The 20,495-nt window shown below is 42.2% G+C and overlaps 12 protein-coding genes across 12 annotated transcripts; 4 read left to right on the top strand and 8 right to left on the bottom strand.

The window, feature by feature from the left end:
• Positions 1 to 529: 529 nt before the first annotated feature.
• Positions 530 to 1,627, top strand: RCL1 (rRNA-processing endoribonuclease; the record flags this gene model as incomplete). The annotated part of the gene is made up of 1 exon (XM_003682960.1): positions 530 to 1,627. The coding sequence occupies one exon, from the start codon at positions 530 to 532 to the stop codon at positions 1,625 to 1,627; it is 1,098 nt and encodes a 365-aa protein (XP_003683008.1).
• A 65-nt stretch (positions 1,628 to 1,692) lies between these two features.
• On the bottom strand, positions 1,693 to 3,264 carry MVP1 (Mvp1p; the record flags this gene model as incomplete). The annotated part of the gene is made up of 1 exon (XM_003682961.1): positions 1,693 to 3,264. The coding sequence occupies one exon, from the start codon at positions 3,262 to 3,264 to the stop codon at positions 1,693 to 1,695; it is 1,572 nt and encodes a 523-aa protein (XP_003683009.1).
• Positions 3,265 to 3,415: 151 nt separating this feature from the next.
• Positions 3,416 to 4,201, bottom strand: MDM12 (ERMES complex subunit MDM12; the record flags this gene model as incomplete). The annotated part of the gene is made up of 1 exon (XM_003682962.1): positions 3,416 to 4,201. One exon carries the CDS (start codon positions 4,199 to 4,201, stop codon positions 3,416 to 3,418), a length of 786 nt encoding a protein of 261 aa, XP_003683010.1.
• A 143-nt stretch (positions 4,202 to 4,344) lies between these two features.
• On the top strand, positions 4,345 to 4,956 carry COQ10 (ubiquinone-binding protein COQ10; the record flags this gene model as incomplete). Its single annotated transcript, XM_003682963.1, has 1 exon — positions 4,345 to 4,956. The coding sequence occupies one exon, from the start codon at positions 4,345 to 4,347 to the stop codon at positions 4,954 to 4,956; it is 612 nt and encodes a 203-aa protein (XP_003683011.1).
• A 110-nt stretch (positions 4,957 to 5,066) lies between these two features.
• AIM34 (Aim34p) lies at positions 5,067 to 5,708 on the bottom strand (the record flags this gene model as incomplete). Its single annotated transcript, XM_003682964.1, has 1 exon — positions 5,067 to 5,708. One exon carries the CDS (start codon positions 5,706 to 5,708, stop codon positions 5,067 to 5,069), a length of 642 nt encoding a protein of 213 aa, XP_003683012.1.
• A 170-nt stretch (positions 5,709 to 5,878) lies between these two features.
• On the bottom strand, positions 5,879 to 6,334 carry MIX17 (Mix17p; the record flags this gene model as incomplete). The annotated part of the gene is made up of 1 exon (XM_003682965.1): positions 5,879 to 6,334. One exon carries the CDS (start codon positions 6,332 to 6,334, stop codon positions 5,879 to 5,881), a length of 456 nt encoding a protein of 151 aa, XP_003683013.1.
• Positions 6,335 to 6,525: 191 nt separating this feature from the next.
• On the bottom strand, positions 6,526 to 7,455 carry CSI2 (Csi2p; the record flags this gene model as incomplete). Its single annotated transcript, XM_003682966.1, has 1 exon — positions 6,526 to 7,455. One exon carries the CDS (start codon positions 7,453 to 7,455, stop codon positions 6,526 to 6,528), a length of 930 nt encoding a protein of 309 aa, XP_003683014.1.
• A 285-nt stretch (positions 7,456 to 7,740) lies between these two features.
• On the bottom strand, positions 7,741 to 10,023 carry TOP1 (DNA topoisomerase 1; the record flags this gene model as incomplete). The annotated part of the gene is made up of 1 exon (XM_003682967.1): positions 7,741 to 10,023. One exon carries the CDS (start codon positions 10,021 to 10,023, stop codon positions 7,741 to 7,743), a length of 2,283 nt encoding a protein of 760 aa, XP_003683015.1.
• A 932-nt stretch (positions 10,024 to 10,955) lies between these two features.
• Positions 10,956 to 13,124, top strand: CDC5 (polo kinase CDC5; the record flags this gene model as incomplete). Its single annotated transcript, XM_003682968.1, has 1 exon — positions 10,956 to 13,124. The coding sequence occupies one exon, from the start codon at positions 10,956 to 10,958 to the stop codon at positions 13,122 to 13,124; it is 2,169 nt and encodes a 722-aa protein (XP_003683016.1).
• Positions 13,125 to 13,254: 130 nt separating this feature from the next.
• On the bottom strand, positions 13,255 to 13,623 carry RPB11 (DNA-directed RNA polymerase II core subunit RPB11; the record flags this gene model as incomplete). Its single annotated transcript, XM_003682969.1, has 1 exon — positions 13,255 to 13,623. One exon carries the CDS (start codon positions 13,621 to 13,623, stop codon positions 13,255 to 13,257), a length of 369 nt encoding a protein of 122 aa, XP_003683017.1.
• A 555-nt stretch (positions 13,624 to 14,178) lies between these two features.
• On the top strand, positions 14,179 to 18,651 carry SIN3 (transcriptional regulator SIN3; the record flags this gene model as incomplete). The annotated part of the gene is made up of 1 exon (XM_003682970.1): positions 14,179 to 18,651. The coding sequence occupies one exon, from the start codon at positions 14,179 to 14,181 to the stop codon at positions 18,649 to 18,651; it is 4,473 nt and encodes a 1,490-aa protein (XP_003683018.1).
• Positions 18,652 to 18,762: 111 nt separating this feature from the next.
• PFA4 (palmitoyltransferase PFA4) lies at positions 18,763 to 19,908 on the bottom strand (the record flags this gene model as incomplete). Its single annotated transcript, XM_003682971.1, has 1 exon — positions 18,763 to 19,908. The coding sequence occupies one exon, from the start codon at positions 19,906 to 19,908 to the stop codon at positions 18,763 to 18,765; it is 1,146 nt and encodes a 381-aa protein (XP_003683019.1).
• Between the last annotated feature and the right edge of the window lie 587 nt (positions 19,909 to 20,495).

Genomic DNA, 20,495 nt, shown 5'->3' on the forward strand with positions numbered 1-20,495 from the left:
AAGGTGTAGGACGTGAGCTGTTATTGTTCAAACTTGTATGATTTTCTTCCCAGAAGTCCCCGCTAAAGCTGGGCGGCTAAATGTTCTCGACGTCAACAAATCTGAAGTGATTCAAGTATGCAATATGACCACTCGTATTATGCCAAAATATCTCTTAAACCCACATTACCTCTATTGCTCCTTGCATTGAGTGTTTTCCAAGACGGAACAACTCACGAGTTCTTGTGCAAGTGATTTCCTCGAATATTCCTTCCATATCTTACCATCTCACATCCGCTCCGAAATCGAAAAGGAAAGTGAAATAGGTAAATGGATTACTGAAATGATTCAGAGGTCGTTGACGAGGTGCTAAGTTGTGGTTATGATGAGGCTGATTCTTCACACTGAGATCTTACTCACAAGTAACGAAGCGCTTGAAATGAAAAATTTCATTTTGAGCTCATCTCATCTCATCTCATCTCGAACTTTAATATGAGCCAAAAACTGTGAAGAGCAGCCTAGAGGTCAGAAGTACAGTTCCATTATCACCATGTCATCGAGAGGATCATATGTTGTTTTTTCAGGCTCGCAAAACTTTAGATTAAGGCTTGTCTTGGCGACGTTGTCTGGTAAAGCTATAAAAATTGAGAAGATTCGTTCCAACGAGCTGAATCCTGGTTTGAAAGATCATGAAGTCTCTTTTTTGAGACTGTTGGAATCTGTAACAAATGGAAGTGCCATCGAGATATCGTATACTGGTACGACAGTAATATACAGACCAGGTATAATAGTGGGTGGATCGGTCACACACAACTGTCCGAATGGTAAACCAGTAGGGTATTTTGTGGAACCAATGCTATATCTGGCTCCTTTCTCGAAAAAGAAGTTTTCCATTATATTCAGAGGCTGTACGGCTTCCCACGATGATGCAGGACTAGAAGCAATCAAGTGGGGAATGATGCCAGTGATGGAAAAGTTTGGAGTTAGAGAGTGTGCTTTGCATACTTTAAAAAGAGGTTCCCCTCCACTTGGTGGTGGCGAAGTGCATTTGGTTGTGGATTCGTTGATCGCGCAACCATTAACCATGCATGAGCTCGAGAGGCCTACAATCTCTTCTATCAGAGGTGTTGCGTACTCGACTAGAGTGAGTCCGTCGATGGTGAATAGAATGATAGACGCAGCCAAGGTGGTTCTCAAAAAGGTAGGGTGTGAGGTAAACATAACCGCTGACGTATGGAGAGGGGAAAACTCAGGTAAGAGTCCCGGTTGGGGGATAACTTTGGTGGCAGAGACTAAGAAAGGTTGGTGCTATTTTGCTGAAAAGATCGGCGACGCTGGTGACGTTCCCGAAGATATTGGTAATGTTGTGGCTTATCATCTGTTGGAGGAAATCTCAAAGAGTGCGGCAGTGAGCAGAGATCAGCTACCTCTTGCGCTTGTTTACATGGTCATCGGAAAGGAAGATATTGGTAGGTTAAGAATAACAAGTAATCAAATTGACGAAAAATTGATCAATCTTCTGAGAGATATTAAATCTATATTCGGAACTGAGGTTTTTTTGAAACCTGTTGATTATGATAACACTGATGACTTTATCGCAACAATTAAAGGTGTGGGATTCACAAATACCAGTAAAAAGATTGCCTGAGCGGTCAAAAATTTCTTAAAATTTGGGTTATGTAGTATACTGTGTAACAAGTAACCTTTCTCCCCTTACAATCCATTGGAGGTGGGCATATCTGACAAGTTATCGGTCAGCTTTTCCCATTGATTTACACTGAGCCCTGCAAAAGTGGAGTTCAATTTAGCCCACTCTTGAAAAGCGCGACTGATTAAGAATTGCGTCTCTTGGAAAACCGTAAATTCCTCTAGGATGCATTCTCTTATCAGCCATGCTCTGTTCAGCTCCTCACTAATTGTTTTCTTGTCCCTTTGAATGACTGATTTTATCTTGTCATATTCGACACCGCTTACGTCAGGTTTGTCCTTCATGCCTTCGATCTTTTGTGTGTTGATCTCAACGCGCCTCTGCAACTGAGCAATGTTGTTGCCAGCCATCAATCTATACCTCTCAAATAGTCCTCTCAAAGAAAGCAAAACGTCTATGAAGATGCGAAATTTTGGAACTAATCCAGTAGAAAACTCCTTGGTTCTCTCACTGCAGAGCTCTTCCGTAGAGCCCAGGTGTTTGTCTATAATACTCAGGTGGCTTTTAATGTCTAGAATGGTGCCACCTTGCTGGACTGGGTACAAACTGGGTATCGTTCCAGAGAATTCCTGCACCAAAGATCCCAACGCTAAGCGCTCTCGGGCCATGAACTTGACCCTTCTCTCGTATCTCTCCATGAAGACAGTAATTTTAACCCATTGCTCTATTGATCTTTCAGTGGTTGCCTCTGCTTCGTTCCACTGTTCAGAAATTTCCTTCTGCCACATCTTTGTGAAACTAGAGGTGATCTTCTTATCACTAAACTCCTCTGTCGTATCATAAATTGCCTGCTTTCTCCAGCTCGATAGATCAGTGGGCACTGTTAGAAAAGTAAGAAGAAGATCATCCTTGCTTAAAACTGGATGCTTCATCACAAGATTGATAAATCTTGTCAAACCTCTTCTCCTTCTCTCTAGAAAGACAGCATCTGCATTTTGTGTACCTATTTTTTTTGGAGGAAGTTCAGGTATCAAGCGGAAGGGATAACGTTTAAGAAGTACTTCTTGCAACCATACAAAGTCCGAGTAACGTCTTATGACACTGCGATCTTTAGAAGTTTCTGTATCAGGTAGTGGTACCAGGTGCTTGACAACATAGTTTGTATGCTTGAACAACAGGCCCTCTCTGTCAGGCAACTGCTCGATGAGTATTATATCAGCACTCAAGGGTTTATACGTATTCCTCACACTTTTGAGCCAGTCATTTAGGTCCTCACTCAACTCGTGGGGCTCCTGTACCTCAGAATTCGATAATACATCCTCATTGGTAGTTTGTTGGGCAGGATTGCCACTCAAGTTGGAGCCATAATTAAAAGGTCCTCTTTCAGACAGAATATCTTCATCATTTGCAGCTGAGGAGTCTTCCCAGATGCTCGATTTCAAAATATTACCAGCCACAGTCGGCAGACCAGTCTCCCTAGTAGTACCAGCTAGTGTCATGTCTCGGAATGGAGTCTCTAGGGATGCATTGATATTGTCCGAGAGAGACGGAGTGCCATTCGATGCCCACTCATTTCTGGGCACAATATCGCTGTCTTTCTTTGGATTCCAAGGATCAGCCTCCTCAAATAGGTCCATTTTTAGATCGCAGAGTCCTAGTATTTGGCCACTTTTGAGCTAAACTTTTGTCACGTATTTACGTTTTCTTACTGAATTTTTGACAAATTAGATAATATACACTAGCGAGCACTTACCAGAGGATCGGTCTAGTCGACCGACGGCTGCACAACTATTCGCCTTGATCTGGTTTCTCAGCATTGCCATCATCTTGGTCAGTTGCATTGTTGTCGTCGTCATCTTCGTTGTCGTTCCCAAAATCAAGGTTAATCCAGCTTGGCCAACTCAATTCTTTGCGTAGCACATCCTTTAAATTCTCAAGCAGGTACTGTTCTAGCTTTCCCACACTACGTAGTACGGAACCTTCTCCAAGGTACTGCTCTCCGATCTCAGTCTCAATTTTCATACTTCGTATTATAAAAATTCTCTCTAAAGATCGTCTTGGTGCTAGCACAGGACCTGCTGGATCCAGTACTGATTCATCATTGTCTAGTTTGGTATCACTTACGTCACACACAAAACTTATGAATAGCTCTTTGGCGAGGTATGCTATCAGGCACAACGAATGTATGCCAATATTGCTGATCGTTAGCTTTACAGGTAATGTCATGAACCCTTCCGTTGGGTAATGTAAAACCAAGTCAGCGGCCAAGGTAATCAGTAAATCACCCTTGTATTCGATCTCTGTGAGAAATTGTATATCGTTCGGGCTTGGTTCTAGTGTCTTCCCACTTTCTTGCTCCTCATTCAGTGCTTGGTAGAAATCATCTAATGGATCGGAGATCTCTCGAAGGGTTATATTAGGGGCAATCTTACCAATGGAAAAGTCAATGAGCCTTAGGTTGCTCACATAGCTCGGTAGATTGATCGATTGAAGGTAGGAGTTTAGGTGGCTCTTGATGGATTTGTTAAGGCGAGAATCGGACTCGAGCTTGGTCCAGTCAATGTCGAACGACATGCCCAGAATGAGATGGCCAAAATATTCAACTTTTGTACCTTGACTGTGCTAATACTCGTAGCGGGTATAATTGAAAAAGTTGCTGATGTTTGGGATCTCGAAAGCCACTCAATAGAAAAATGGGCCTCTAGCCGGTCTTTATGATGTCTTTTTATTTATGGAAAAGTGTCAAGCTTCATTCAAGAGCCAATTGGCTATTACAAGGCAGTTTTCATAGTAGAACACTACTTGGTTGGACTTCGCATACCAGTGACAAGCCGCAGAACTTCACTTTAACCAAAACGATTAATGCGACTCCAAGTCAAGTTTACGACGTGGTATCTGAAGTTTCCAAATATCACGAATTCATTCCATACTGCATAGAGTCTTTTGTTAACGAGCGTAATCAAGTGGACAATCGACCCACCGAAGCAGGTCTTAGAGTCGGGTTCCGACAGTACGACGAGAGATACACTTGCAAGATAAAATGCGAAGAAAAGGCTAATGAAGAGTTCATTGTCCAGGCCGATTCCATCTCACATACTTTGTTTCAGGATCTCTCGACGCGATGGATTATAAGGGCTCATCCACAAAGGCACAATGCCACACAAGCAGAATTGCTTCTAAGGTTCAAATTCAGATCTAGGCTTTACAATAGTGTTTCATCCATCTTTGGTAAAAGTGTGACAGAATTAGTTATGAAGGCATTCGAGAAGAGGGTATTTGAACTTCGGAAACGATCTCTCAAAGCGGCTACAAATGCCAGTAATATGTGAAAAGAATTATACATTTAATAAAGCATAAATTAATTGTCCCTAATCTTATAGAAAATCGTCTACGAAGCTGTTAATCGTTGCAGTGACAAACTCTCATCATAAGTTCCCTTTTAAACCTGCTCTCCACTCTCGCTTCCCCACCAAAGTGCTGTTATTGTCCCAAATCCCAATAGGAAGAGCTTATCTTTCAAAGTTAATTTCTCTTCAACAAAGATGGTGTCGCCGAGAACCGTTTGATCCGTTGTCTTTGTATTCGTGACATTCTCGGATTTCAGCGTATTACCACCTAGTCTAGGAGCCTGCTCCTTAAGTGAAGGTGTTTTCATGGTAAAAACAGACCGTGGAATAGTAGTCCTAACATCGGTTGTTATATCGAACAATTGTTTGGATACCGTCTCTTTCGGCTTCGAATCTACTTTTGATGGTTGTTTGGTATTAATGTGCCTCTTTTGAACGGGCTTAGCCTTACCCTCGAAAGATGTTATCCTATCCACGAGCTCTGCTTTCCTCCCGGACACTTTGAGACCGCGAACCCGACACTCACTCTTCAGTGCGTTCAAAGACATTTTATGGAACGTAGAATGCTTTACATCGGACGTCATTAACGAAGTGTGATGTTTTTTAGCGGTGTTATGCACTTGTCTGAGATCACCAAATAACATAGGTCTCATTGGACCTCCAGCTCGCGGCAACGGGTTTCCTAAGCCACGTAACACGCGAATAGCTGCTCCATTCATCGCCAATCGACTCATATCGCACCAATTGCACTAATTATGTAGTGATGAGTGTTTGTTTACCTTTGATCTTGTTTACCGATCCATCAAACTAAATGAGCTCGATAATCACGTGACGCACGAATAGTATTAAAGATTTGTACAGAATAAAATAGATATATGGGCTGGTATATGGATGCCCGAAGCGTCTAGTATTGACGAGCAGCTTCCTGGCAAGCCTTCAATTGCTGCAGATAGTAATCACAGATCTGGAAGTTGCCGTTGTTCTCGTCCAAACAACGAGTGAAGTTTCTAGCATCTACATCGCATGCCTTGACCTGTTGGTTCTGTTCTAGAGAGCCATTAGTTGCTAACTGCTGCTGCTGCTGCTCTGCGGGAGCAGATCCAGAGCCGGAAAACATACCTGTTAAACCTGCGCCGAGAGTATGACCCACCGCACTACCAACAGCAACACCAGCAGCTGTGGAAGCCATTTGAGCAAACATACCCGGTTGCTTGGCCTGACCAGCAGCCGTAGCTGGTGGGTGTGAGTAAGCAGACTGGTGCTGCTGTGGTGGAGCATGAGCTGGAGCGGCCATAGTGGAAGCAGAACGCGTCTGCATAGGTCTTGAAGCTGGTCTAGCGGATCCTCTGGAACGTGCCATCTTGGATAGTAGTATAGTTATTCTTGGGTCTAGAGTTATGGAATGCGATGCCCAGTGGCGATTAAAACGTGTTGGCTTTTATACTGGATTTAAAGAACTAGAAGGAAAAATGACTATTCCGTGTCGGATAAGATCACGTGGACCACCTTACAAGAGTAATATCGATGAATTAGATTATATGGTGCTTCTATCTATGCTTGAAGGTTCTGCTCGTCGAGCAACTGGTCGAGCACGATGCTAGGCGGCCTATAGTTCGATTTTGTGTTGCTCTGCGTCGCGGCTGGGCTGTCTGTATATTGAGCTACCTGCGGTCTGGCCGCGTGAGGACCAGCTGCAAAACTTATGACCTGTGAATAGGACTGTTGTGATGGTGTGCTTGCTTGTGGGTCGAATAGGCTCGTCGTGACGGGGCTGTCTCCTGCCCATAATGTGCTATTGTTTGCCTCGCTTTGTAGAAGTTCTGTCGGAGAGATAAACATCGAACGTCTGTTGTTGTTCGTAGTAGCATTAGGTTCTGGTGCGTCGCTCTTGGCCTGGTTCAGTAGATTGAGCACAGAAGTAGAGCCCAGACTGTAGAGACTCAACCTCGAGGACTTGTTCTTCAGTACTTTTTCTGATATATCACTACCTTCATCGCTGTCGGAAGACTCGCCTGTCTCCATACCATTTCCGTAGAAGAACGGATCGTACTGGTATTTTTGTTCCATTTCCTTGAGTTTGTACTCCTTACGTGCGCTACGCCAGGCTCCTATTCCAAACAATATCCACACAACAACGACTACCGCTATAATGAATGCCATACAACTGCCAACTGCAACGAATACCGTACTGCTCATATGCTTTGTATGGTATACGTATTTGTTGTCGTCTGAACTGGGGATCACTGGAACAAAAGTCACACTCGCGGATTGCGATGATGTTGTCGTGTTTGAATAAGTTGAATTTGAGTAGCTCGAATCACTTAGGTTTAAGTAATTCGAAGACTGAGAACTCGCTGTGGTCGTTGTCAGTGTAGGTAGCCCTCTTTTCCCTAGGGTCTCTTCACACTTCGCTTCTTGTAGAAACAAAAAAACGAATAACAACGCTATCCATGTCCTTACTCTTAAGGCTATCAAAGTCATTGTTGCTTGGGTGCCTCAACTTGTAAGAGTGGTCCTTAAGACAGATGCCAACCTTTTAAACAATTTTCTCATCCATTAGCAACAACTAGCACTATAACCCACTCTCGAGGTCTCATAAACTCCCAGAATAGTAAGATCTAGTGGCTATTACTAGGTAAGTTTCACTGCTGATCGCCTTTGAAATTCGCGTTCGATGCGATCGAGACGCGAAATGAGAGGAGCGATCGCCAAAATTTCGTGACAATAAAATAAAAAATGATGCATCGAAGGTTCATGTACTTTCGATCAGAACCTCCAGTTCTCGTCAACGGATTCGACAGCCCATTTAAATTTTTCTCTTAGCGACTTGGTGAAGATTTTCTCTATGGGCACGCCATACTTCTTACAAAAAACCACCGAAAGACGTGGATCAATATAATTGATCTTGGAAGTACCAAGGGAGACCTGTGAGTTTTCTTCCTTGTCCCGGAGCTGTATGGCGCTATTTTGAATTCTTTGGTCTAATTTCTCGATCTGCTTGTCTAGTTTCTCCACTGTAGAAGCCATCTTTAACTCCACGACGCCGGTCTTAAGCTCTTGTTCGAAGTTGAGCCTTTGTTCTTCAACTTTATCAAGCCACTCCTTGAGGTCCGACTCTTTCAATAGCTCCATGTTTTCGAACTTTCTCTTATCATTGTCGCGAGCAAACTTCTTGTGACATTTTTCGACTTCTCTCTCGATGATCCGTTTGTGAATGGCCATTTCGTCCTCCTTTGTGATGTCTTCTACCTCTTCGAAAAATTTGGGCCTTTCCTTCATCTGTTTCTTGTCCAATTGTAAGATAGCTTTCTTTAATCTGATCTTCTGCCACTCAAGTTCTCGAATCTTGTCACTAGCTTTTTGTACCGATTGTGCATGTGTCTTGGTAACGGACCTTTGATGGTTACATAAGATGGCAACGGTTCTGTTAGCAGCATTGTATTTCAGCAATTTTTCCGCGACAGTACCTTCGTTCGGTATCAAATCCAATTGATCCTGCATTGTTTTGGAAGCGTTGTAAGTACGGAATACCTTGGCCGTTAAGCCTGGCATGTAGTGCTGTAGATGCTTATTCAGGATACTGGGATCTAGACGGTCGAATAGTTGGTGACCAGGTTGCTTTGGAGGTCTCTTGAAGATGGCCAAATTCTTAAATACTTGCTTATCGACTTCGACTTCCTGATAAAATCGAATAGAGTCCTTACCCAAGAAGTCGAAAATGACAGTAGTAGGCGGCTTTAAAGTGACATGTTCATACCTCAGAGAGCAACAACCTACAGTATCTGCTTCATCTTCGGATTTTTCTCCACCAGCTCTGAGCGCAAAAACGTCTATCAGATATATGGCCACAGATTTTTGACGTTCAAGCATAATCTTACTCTTCAAGTTCTTAGTATAATCCTTTCTAATAGGGTCAATATGATCTTTGAGTTGCCTGGCTTTCTCGAACTTCTTGAAATCACTCAACCCATTCAGAGACGAGTTGGCAGCGAAACGAACGTATTTGAAAGAGTTAGAGATGTTCTCTCTCCACATAGCCAACCATTGCACCGTGTTATCATGTCTAATTTCTCCCCAATTTTGCCCTTCTGGTAGTGGCGGAATTGGAGCTTCATTATCCAAGTTCAAAACAACATCTTCGGGATAAACTCTTCTTTTCAATTTGCCAGTCTTTGGGTGAGCACCACGACCTCTAAATAGTCCCGGAGGTTCTATTCTGAAATTACCAACTTGTTCTTTTCTGCCATCCAGTTCGCAAAATTTATAAGGTTCCTCTAATTTCTCCTTCTCAAGACGCAATTGTTTTTTCTCCTGAGAGCTCAACTGTTTTCTTTGCTCTTTTTGCAATTCATAATACTCGAACATTTTGTTAAAATCACATTTACTGAAAACCTTGATTTCGATACCGTTAAGCGTACCTCCACATTCCTTCAAAACTTCAAGGAAGTCATCGAAAAAGTTCCTTTGGAACACTGGATTCTTTGTATGATCAGATTGTAACAATGCAGCATAAAAACCTGCAACTTCCTCCGCCTTAGGTGGTAAATCCACAGGTTTGCCATCGTAGTATAACTTGACATGCGAAGGTAAAGGCTCATAAGCAGGTGGAAAGATCACGCCGTTATGCTTTAAAGTAGTCCATTTTATAGTATCATCCTCCTTTTCCGCTTCCCACCATTTGTAACCGCCGTCATCTTCCTGCTCGTCCTCCTCTTCCTTTACACTCTTGTCCTCTTCCGATTTAGGAGTTGTCAGCTTCTTTGGTGAGCTCTCAACTTTAATTTTTTTCAGTTTCCTTGTTGTCTTTTTCTTTGGCGTCTCGTTCTTCACTTTCCTTCTAACTCTCTTTGGTGGCTCTTCCACTTCAGGTGTTGTCTTACCATTCAAATTCTCAGAAACCTGTGATAATGCAATATCACTGTTGTATTCTCCATCTTCCGTATCGTATTCTTCATCTATTGTGACTTGGGCGGCTCTTCTTCTTTTACCCGACTGCGCAAGCGGAGTATCCTCTTCATCAGAAGAGCGTTCATGTAAGTCGGATGTCATAACGTTATTGTGCTACTGTAAAAAAATCCTTTGACTCAACTATTTGAATTCGGCGTCTATCTTATACCGAATAAATTCAAAGTATATGACGCGCAACAGGTGATCTACCTTCAAACAACCCTAGCAGCGTCTCCCAAAACAAAGAAACAGTTCAAATCCTGGCGAGTAGTCAAAATATCTCAGTGGTCTGAAGAGGACGATCTTTGAAGCGATGACCTGTCTTCCAGCCAGCCCTCTTTATTTTAATATCGAAGTTCAGGTCAATGAGACGGAAAGAACGATTTGAAGAAAAAAAAATAGCAGGATTCGGACAGTCCATGGTATCCGGACAGACTTCCGGACAAAGTTAGGGTAATGGATATCGGGTTTTTTCGGTTTCCGGACAGTTAAAGAATTATCCGAATTGGGTGAAAATCAAAACAAAACAAATACAGAAAGCATCAACACAACAACAAACTGGATGCCTACAAGAGCGTTTGTTAGTTCTTGTAGATTTTATTATCTAGTTTACAAAGTGTTTAATCGCTGGTTTACAATTCGTAGTTCCTCTGTAAAAGTGATTTATTGTTGCATCGAACCTCTTTTGTGTGTACCAGGCGTTTTGACATCATCTGTTAACTTGGACAGTTCAAAGGCCGATACAATTGTGCAGTGTAAGATTACTAGCAAAGGGGTAAAGATAGTTCCCATTGGTATCACCCGTTGGAAAGATTAACTTCAATTTAGGAAATAACGGCAGCTCAGGGAAGTGGGTTTTTTCTATTCCAGTACCTTTGACACAAAAACGAAAATAAAGACTAATTAATTGCAAGATTAGAAGGAGGGAATTATTTACCAAAACTATAAGAAAGATACCAATCAGTGCGAACCTGTCCTTTCGTTCCTTCTCTATTAATATTTTTGGGTTTTAACGATAAAGCAAATATACCACCATGTCGTTGGCACCTTTACAAACCGTTAATGAGAAACGATTGAATAATCGTTCCAATTTAGTTCATACCCCAGTGAAGGGTGCTAACGCAAATAACAATGCAGGCGTTGGGATTGGTGTAAGTGCCGGTTTAGATGGTAAAGAAAATCATAGAAGTGGTAGTCATCATCATAACTACCAAAATAACAATAATAACAAGCGAGTAGAGCCTCATGGTCAACCACCCCAGAAGAAGAAAAAAGAGAAATTATCAGCACTTTGTAAAACCCCTCCCTCTTTGATCAAGACTCGCGGTAGAGATTATCATCGGGGACATTTTCTTGGTGAGGGTGGATTCGCTCGTTGTTTCCAAATCAAAGATGATAGTGGTAAAATCTTTGCCGCTAAGACTGTGGCTAAACTTTCCATCAAGACAGAAAAGACTAGAAAGAAATTATTATCTGAGATACAAATTCACAAGAGTATGAGACACGCGAATATCGTACAATTCATTGACTGTTTTGAAGACGAAACAAACGTTTACATTCTACTTGAAATATGTCCCAATGGGTCTTTGATGGAATTGTTAAAGAAAAGGAAGACTTTAACGGAACCAGAAGTTAGATTTTTCACAACACAAATTTGTGGTGGTATTAAATATATGCATTCGAGGAGAGTTATACACAGAGATTTGAAATTGGGTAATATCTTCTTTGACAAAAATTATAATCTGAAAATTGGTGATTTCGGTTTAGCAGCTGTTCTGGCAAATGATAGAGAAAGGAAATATACCGTTTGTGGTACACCAAACTATATTGCACCGGAAGTGCTGATGGGTAAACATTCAGGTCATTCCTATGAAGTTGATATATGGTCCATTGGTGTTATGATCTATGCTTTACTGATTGGGAAGCCACCTTTCCAGGCCAAGGATGTTAACACCATCTATGAAAGAATCAAGTGTTGTGATTTTGTGTTTCCAAAGGAGAAATATATATCTTCAGAAGCAAGGATCTTAGTTCAGGATCTGCTATCCCTTGATCCACTAGAAAGACCTTCTATAATGGAAGTTCTTGATTATGTATGGTTCAGAGGAATCTTCCCACCATATATCCAATCAGATGTGATGACTGAAGTTCCAGACTATGAAAAGAAAATTACAATGCAAGAATCAATGGTTAATTTCAGAACTTGTATGGAAAGATCAGGACTTATCGATAATACTGAGAGTTATAAAAACTCTAACGATGTTATACCATTTGATAATATCGAGATGTCTAATCAACAACGTCAAACGATCCTACCAAATTCATTATCACCAGGTGGAACAAGGAACAAGTACAAAGAAGTTGTGGATCTTGAAGCACAAAGAAGACTCAATGATCTGGCGCGCGAAGCTCGCCTACGTAGAGCTCAACAGGCAACTATCAAAAAGGATCTTGTGGCTACATCAACCAACCTAATAAAATCAGAAATATCCCTCAGGATACTTGCCAGTGAGTGTCATTTAACCTTGAATGGTATATTAGAAGCTGAAGCGCAGAAAAGAATGGGTGGTTTACCTCAATCGAGATTACCAAAAATCAAGCATCCAATTGTGGTCACCAAATGGGTTGATTATTCGAATAAGCACGGTTTTTCGTATCAGCTCTCCACTGAGGATATCGGAGTTCTATTCAATAATGGTACAACCGTGCTGCGATTAGCTGACGCGGAGGAATTCTGGTACATTAGTTACGACGACAGAGAAGGTTGGGTGGCTAGTCACTACCTGTTGACAGAGAAGCCTCGTGAACTGACAAGACATTTAGAAGTGGTAGATTTTTTCTCCAAGTACATGAGAGCTAATCTGAGTAGAGTGTCAACATTTGTCAGAGAGGAATATCATAAGGATGATGTTTTCCTAAGAAGGTACACGAGATATAAACAATTTGTTATGTTCGAGCTGAGTGATGGAACTTTCCAGTTTAATTTTAAAGATCATAACAAGTTGGCCGTCTCAGAAGGTGGTAAATTGGTTACATATATCTCGCCATCACATGAAAGTCTAACTTACCCCTTGGTCGAACTGTTGAAGATCGGAGAGATACCAAACTATCCTGATTGTAATTTTATGGAAAAATTAGCTTTAATCAAGGAAGGTTTAAAACAAAAATCTTCAGTGGTCACAATAGAACAAAACCAAACGTGACAAGCCCCGGAAAAATAGGTGGATTGGGAGTAATGATTTCATAGATCGATTAATTTTAATGCTTATATACATACCACTCGTTTTACTCACTAATGTTACAATGGGAATTTCCACCCCGCAGGCATTCGCCTTAGATGCCGTAATTATCGTCTGAAGCCAAAGTCTGCAAGTTCCATTCAGTCTCGAAATTCGTCTTCAACACCGCAAGTTTATTGATAATACCGTTACAAGCGTTCTTCAAAGCGTCCTTAGGGTCGTAACCCTCAACAGTCTGAATACGCATCTTGAAACGTGCGAACAGCGGGTGTTCAACCTTATAGGCAGCAAATAACACCTTTGTATCGTTGAGAAGTTCTGACCGGATCAGGTTTCCCAAAGTATGGTCCTCTTTCTCAAAAGTTATTACCACAGCATTGGGAGCCTTCGTATCAGGCTCAATCTTCAACTTTGACTCACCCTCCCCGAGCAGAAAAAGCTCAAACCTATCTGGAGCGTTCATAGTGTCGCCTTGCTACCTTGTAATGCCTAGTGTAGTAGATACTCTCCAGCTTTTATCTCATTCAAAGCTGTTGAAGCTTTTAGAGTTGAAAAAAACACAAGCCGGGTAAACTTACAACTTTTTGGCTGCTCAATGGCGGCTAAAAAATGCACAACTTTAGCGCTATTCGAGCACTGACCAGAAACATTTAACCTCTTCGAAATAGCTGGTGGCAAGTAGAAATGAACTACAAAGGGTCATTCCTGTTCAAATTCAAAGAGTCTTTGACTTCACGTGATGCTGGTCGTATTATGTGATCGGTTCCCTTTTTCCTTCTAGCTGAGCTAAAATTTCACCGCCATAGAAGTAAACAACCCACAGAGCACTACTTTCAAGCGTCAAGAATCGGCACTGTTCGAGTCACTACCGATCCAGGTTCGCGGTAGCTCACATTTTGCACTGTTAACGCAGATCTGGCCTTTTCCCCGGTTTGCGCGGATTTCTCGAATTTTGTTAACTCCTTCCTTACCACAGTCGAGCTTGGCTGTCGCACGAGACTAGATACAGTTCTATTACATGAGCGGTACACAAGGTTGGAGCCAGCAGGCGAGCTCTTTGTCCGCTGGCGCTGGCGCCGCCAGCGCGAGCGCTAGTGGCGGTAACGCTACTACGGAGACGCATAACAATGAAAATGGTATGAACCAAGCGGTGGAGACTTCTACAGTGGGTTTGACCGGTGGTAAAACCCCAGAAATGACTAAACAAGAGATTAAAGTAGAGAGTAAGCCACACGTGACTCTACCTTCTATATCAGATTTGAGCGGTGAGTCCGCTCATAACGGCAAGGATGGATTGACCTCATCTAATACACCGTTAAGATTGCCTTCGGTCCAGTCCACATATGGCAGCAAGGCACCCGGCGCTGGTCAAGAAGTGAATGGCACGATAATGGAAAGTACAGTGAACCCTGCACCAGCTCAGGGACGTCAGAATAGCGTAGGGTTGTCATTTGCAAGTTTTGACAATCCTCTTCCTCCACAGCAACAAACCATTCTTTCTAGTTCCCATTTTCAAGTGTTGCCACCACACCAACAACAACAGGAACAGCAACAACAAATGCAACAACAAATGCAACACGATGCGTATTATAGGCCACTCAATGTCAAGGATGCCCTTTCGTATTTGGAGCAGGTCAAATATCAGTTCAATTCTAGACCGGATGTTTATAACCATTTCCTTGATATCATGAAGGATTTCAAGTCTCAGGCGATTGATACACCTGGAGTCATCGATAGAGTTTCTACGTTATTCAAGGGGTATCCTGGCTTGATTCAAGGGTTTAATACTTTTCTGCCCCAGGGATATAGAATTGAATGCTCCGCTAATCCTGATGAACCTATTAGAGTCACCACACCAATGGGTTCATCATCTGTAGCAGGAACTATAGAAAACGCAGTGGCAGGTTTCCCAGCGCAACCACGTATCCAACAACTTCAACAGTTGGGTCAACAACAGGAACAATCATTACCAGAGCATGTCTTGCCAGGGGTACAGGTTACAACCTCGGCTACCACAACTCCTACCCTCAACAATCAACAACCACAGCCACAGCCTCGACCTCAATTACCAGCAGATTACCAACTACCGTTACAACCTGCCGCTGGACAACAAAGTCAGCTGCCATCGAATGATCAGGGTAAGAAAACTGCTGATGTAGAGTTCAGCCAGGCGATCAATTACGTCAATAAGATCAAGAATAGGTTTGCGGAACAACCAGATATCTACAAACACTTCTTGGAAATTTTACAAACATATCAAAGGGAACAAAAACCTATCAATGAAGTTTACGCGCAGGTCACTGTATTATTCCAAAACGCACCCGACCTGTTGGACGACTTTAAGAAGTTTTTACCGGATTCTTCACCCTCGGCCAATCGACAACAACAGCAACCGGGTGTCTTGCAACAACAATCTCCCGCTTTTGGGTTGAGTGCTTATTACAATGAGACAAGTCCCCCTACGTCTCGTCAGAACTTACCACCATTGGGTAGTTTCTCTCCACCACCAAATGGTGCAGTTCCTCATAACTATTATCGCGACCAGCAGCCACAGACGCTTGGCTTGCCGCCCGTTGCACAGGTTGAGAACCATATCGATCAGAGATCGCCACCTCACATTGCGACTCAAGGGATCGCCGGTGAACCTATGCCTGTCTCCAATTTACGGTCCCAAATAACTGCACAAAGTCCCTCTGAATTGGCGCAGCTTCATCAGCAACAGCAAATACCGAGTCAGCCGACAGCTAATATACCAGATGGACAATACCTTGATATCGCTGTAAGACCAGAAATTGATCTGGATCCGAGTATCGTACCAGTGGTACCGGAACCTACCGCACCCATTGAAGATAGTCTTACCCTGGTTGAGGAGACAAGTTTTTTCGATAGGGCCAAAAAGTTTATTGGTAATAAACAGATCTACACTGAGTTCTTGAAGATCTTGAATCTTTTCTCTCAGGATCTCTTGGATGTTGATGAGCTAGTGGGTAGAGTGGAACATTATCTGGGTGGTAATAAGGAACTTTTCGTTTGGTTCAAGAATTTTGTTGGATTTCAAGACAAACCTAAGCATATTGAGAATATCGTCCATGAAAAGCATCGTCTGGATCTAGATCTTTGTGAAGCATGCGGTCCTAGTTATAAAAAACTGCCAAAGTCTGACACTTTCATGCCTTGCTCTGGAAGAGACGAAATGTGCTGGGCGGTTCTCAATGATGAGTGGGTTGGACATCCCGTTTGGGCATCTGAGGATTCCGGATTCATCGCACATCGTAAAAACCAGTACGAAGAAACTTTATTCAAGATTGAGGAAGAGAGACACGAGTACGATTTCTACATCGAATCGAACTTGAGAACAATTCAAACACTCGAGACTATAGCCAGCAAAATTGCGAACATGTCAGAAGAGGAAAAGGCAACTTTCAAGCTACCGCCTGGGTTGGGTCACACATCTTTGACGATTTACAAGAAAGTTATAAGGAAGGTTTACGATAAAGAGAGAGGTTTTGAAATTATCGATGCTTTGCATGAATATCCAGCGATTGCTGTCCCAGTAGTTTTAAAGAGATTAAAGCAAAAGGACGAGGAATGGAGAAGAGCACAGAGGGAATGGAACAAAGTTTGGAGAGAGCTGGAACAAAAAGTATACTACAAGTCTTTGGACCATCTTGGCCTAACCTTCAAACAGGCAGACAAGAAGTTGCTAACAACCAAGCAGTTGATCTCCGAAATAGGCAGTATAAAGACCGATCAAACTAACAAGAGGATGCATTGGTTGACTCCAAAACCAAAGGATCAACTAGATTATTATGTTCCTGACAAAAGTGTATTCTTCGACATTTTATCTTTGACAGATACTTTCATCAATCATAACTCGAGTTACTCCAATCCTGATAAAATAAGACTTAAAGATCTCTTCAAGATATTTGTTTCATTGTTTTTCTCCATACCGATGTATGAAGTTAATGAAGCTGTTTCTCGAAGAGGTAACCTTGATGACGACAAGGAGGATTCAACTCAAAAAATGGAGTCTGATAATTTGAACAACAGTAAGAGACCTCGTGAAGATGAAATATCACTATCCGAGGTTCTACATAGAGCTAAAAACCAGAGATTCAAGAGTCGTGCGGCTGATGAAACATCAGAAGAAAGTGCTGCAGAGCCAGAGCCTGAGTTGAATGAAGAAGAAGAAACAATTAGACAGGAAGCCAAAAAGCCATGGCTGCTAGGTAATCTTGTCGAAGAAGTCAATGCCCAAGGTTTAATTAACAACCGCAAAACTTTCAACATGTTTGCAAATACAAACATCTACGTCTTTTTTCGCCATTTAACTACTCTCTACGAGAGACTGGAAGAGGTTAAGAAGATGAATGATGCGGTAACAAAGGAAATTAACAGCAGGAAGGTTGTCCAGTTTGCCAAGGATTTGAACCTGATTTCCCAACAGCTCAAGGAGATGGGCCTGGATTTTGAGGGTGCAGATGCTTATGAACAGTTGCGCCATTTGTGTAAAAGACTAATTGAGGGAGATATAGAACATCAATGGTTCGAGGAGAGTCTTCGCCAAGCGTACAACAACAAGGCATTTAAGCTTTACACTGTCGACAAAGTTATTCAATCACTTGTCAAGCACGCGCATACTATCTTGACGGACTCAAAGACATCCGAAATAATGACGTCATTCGAAAAGGACAGGACACAGATAAACACCAGCGCCAAAGATCAGATATTATACCGATTGCAAGTACGTTCTTACATGTCAAGCACAGAGAATATGTTTCGCATCGAATATAACAAACAGAGCAAAAATGTCCGTATTCAGTTCATTGCTGTTGACGATTTGACTTTGGCTGAACCACGATCGCTGGAGGAGAAGTGGAGATACTATGTCACTTCATATTCGTTGTCCCATCCAACTGAAGGTATTTCTCAAGAGGAGCTACAGCTTCCGTTCCTCGAAAAAGTTCTTGAAACAGAGGAGGATTACGGCAGTGATGTAGACAACTTCTCAATAGACAAATTTTCACCTGAAGGTGTATCGAAGTCGACTTTGAAGATCAAGATCGACCCAGAGACATATCTGCTGGACATTGAGGCGGGATCTTACGATGTTTTCTCTAGAAAGTCGGTAAACAGATTTCCTGTAATTGTTGATTCAAATGACTACACGACTAAGAAAGAGAAGAAAAAGAATATGGTTATTCAGTTTTTGGAGAGTAAGAAAGGTTGGAAAAAAAATTTGGATGATGATCAAGTGAAAGCTATACAAGAGAAGTTAGCTCGTGTTAAAGAAAATGGCTCGTTAGACGATTTCAACGAGGCATCTCAGACTCAGCAAGCGAGCGAAATTATTGCCCCTTCAAAAGTCGAGCAAAGTAAGGAATCTACTGTCGCTGATGTTAATTCCCTCCCTAAGGAATTGGTTGAAGCTGAGGACCGGGGAAACGATACGACAGCAGATGAAGTTGATCCTGAAGTTGTTGCCCATTAATCAGTCACAGACTCTTTTCTTGGAAATCTATGGGACCCAAGATTTGTAATTATTCCGGATATGTACCTATAAAAACTTGAACTCAATCACTTGGATTTGTATAGAGAGCAGTTAGCTAGCCTGCTCTGTGTCCACATCAACTCCAAAGTCTTCAAGATTCTCGCCCCAATCATTCTGCCACTGCCTCCTTCCTATTAGGTCAGAGGTATCATTTGGCCTTCTTCTTATCAATTGCTCTCCTTGCTTTGTAATGCTTTCAATACTGCTTGATAGACTTCCAGGGCCTGCTCGAGTCCTACCGCCATCTGGTGGCCATGGAAGAGAGAGCAAGAGATCTTCATAACTAGCTCTGGAGGAATACTCAGAAATTTCATTCTTGACAAAGGACATACCATCACCTTTCGGTCTACCAAAGGGCCAGAGCCACAATAGCGGGTTGCCGAGCAACTGCTCGGCGTTGCTCCAGGGGTCAAGGTCGTATGGGAAGTTAACGACATCCTCTAACCTGAGCTCTTTGTTCATCGAGAGCTCTGCCGCTGTCGATTCATTAATTTGTTCCCTCGTCCCAGGAAAAATATCCCAGGCAGCTTCTATCAACAGAGGAACGAGCCTTTTGGAGTCGAAGAGTGCTTGAAGTCTTTCTAGCTCCCAAGTCTCAATTTGAGACATCCCATTGAAGATCTGATTCGCCAAGCAGCGGCATAATAATATGGTGATAGTCAGCAGCACAAATGCGTCGAGGGGTGTTAAGATTGTCAGAAACACTAGTTCGGATCTGTGAAACATGTAATCGGGAAGGTTCCTGTCTCGCCAGAGGACGATTATTCGGCTGACAAGTTGGTAAAGTAGGAAGGCAGTAGCGACAATCACCCACACTAAGAAGCGCAGAAAGTGAGGGAAATTATTGTGGCCAACACAGTTCATAGTCCATGGACAGTGATGATCCATCATAAGAACACATTGATTGCAAGTTTTGCAGTGATGAGCTCTTTCGGGTTTATAATTCTGACACTTCTTACAGTAATTCTTCCATTCATACTTTGGTACTTCAAAGTTAGGCCTCGGCCTTCCTGGGTTTGTATAAATTGCGTAGTAGTAGGATAGCCATATCAAAGCCAAATTGCACTGGAACCACAACTGTTTGGATGGCGAGAGGAAGTTGGACAGGATGAAAAAATGCCCACAGTAACCAATGAAACTGACCAGAACACATGGTATTGCTATTCCCAACCAGGGCCATTTCAGCTTAACGGGCATCTGGTCGCTATCAGACCTATCAAGGGTCAGTGATCATTAATTGACCGCATTTTATTTTTCTCAGTTCATCAATCTACAGGAATTTATATCAGATCGCCTTTGATCGGCCGAGCTGAAGGTGTCAAAAATCTAGAGGTTCGATGATACTCAAAAATCCGTGTCTGTAAGTTGAGACTTGCTGAGTAGTTTAAGAGTAGTTTCTGACTCCGGACACGTTATAGTAATGTTCTTTGCAGGTTGTGCTTGGTACTTATCCTCAATACCTGAATAAACTATATTCGTCTCGAGATGAAGTTGAGAGACTGTGGCTCTTTACATTTTGTAATATTCATTAAATGATTAAGACGTAAAATAGGCAGTAAAAAGTTCATCATTTGAATGCGTCACCGATAATTAATTAAAATATGATAGCAAGCCAGTTTAATTCACAGGCAATCAAGAAGCCTTATTGATTAGCAATGCTCATGACTGATAGCTTGCGAATTGATTAGGCATTTTTGTGCCAAGCTCTTTTTGGTGAGAAGTCTGCTAAAAACTTGGAGATGGATTGGAATTAAATTTTTTTCGAACCGACCATGCAGGTAGTT

This window comes from Torulaspora delbrueckii, chromosome 7 (genome assembly GCF_000243375.1).
Source record: "Torulaspora delbrueckii CBS 1146 chromosome 7, complete genome".
Classification (NCBI taxonomy): Eukaryota; Fungi; Ascomycota; class Saccharomycetes; order Saccharomycetales; family Saccharomycetaceae; genus Torulaspora; species Torulaspora delbrueckii.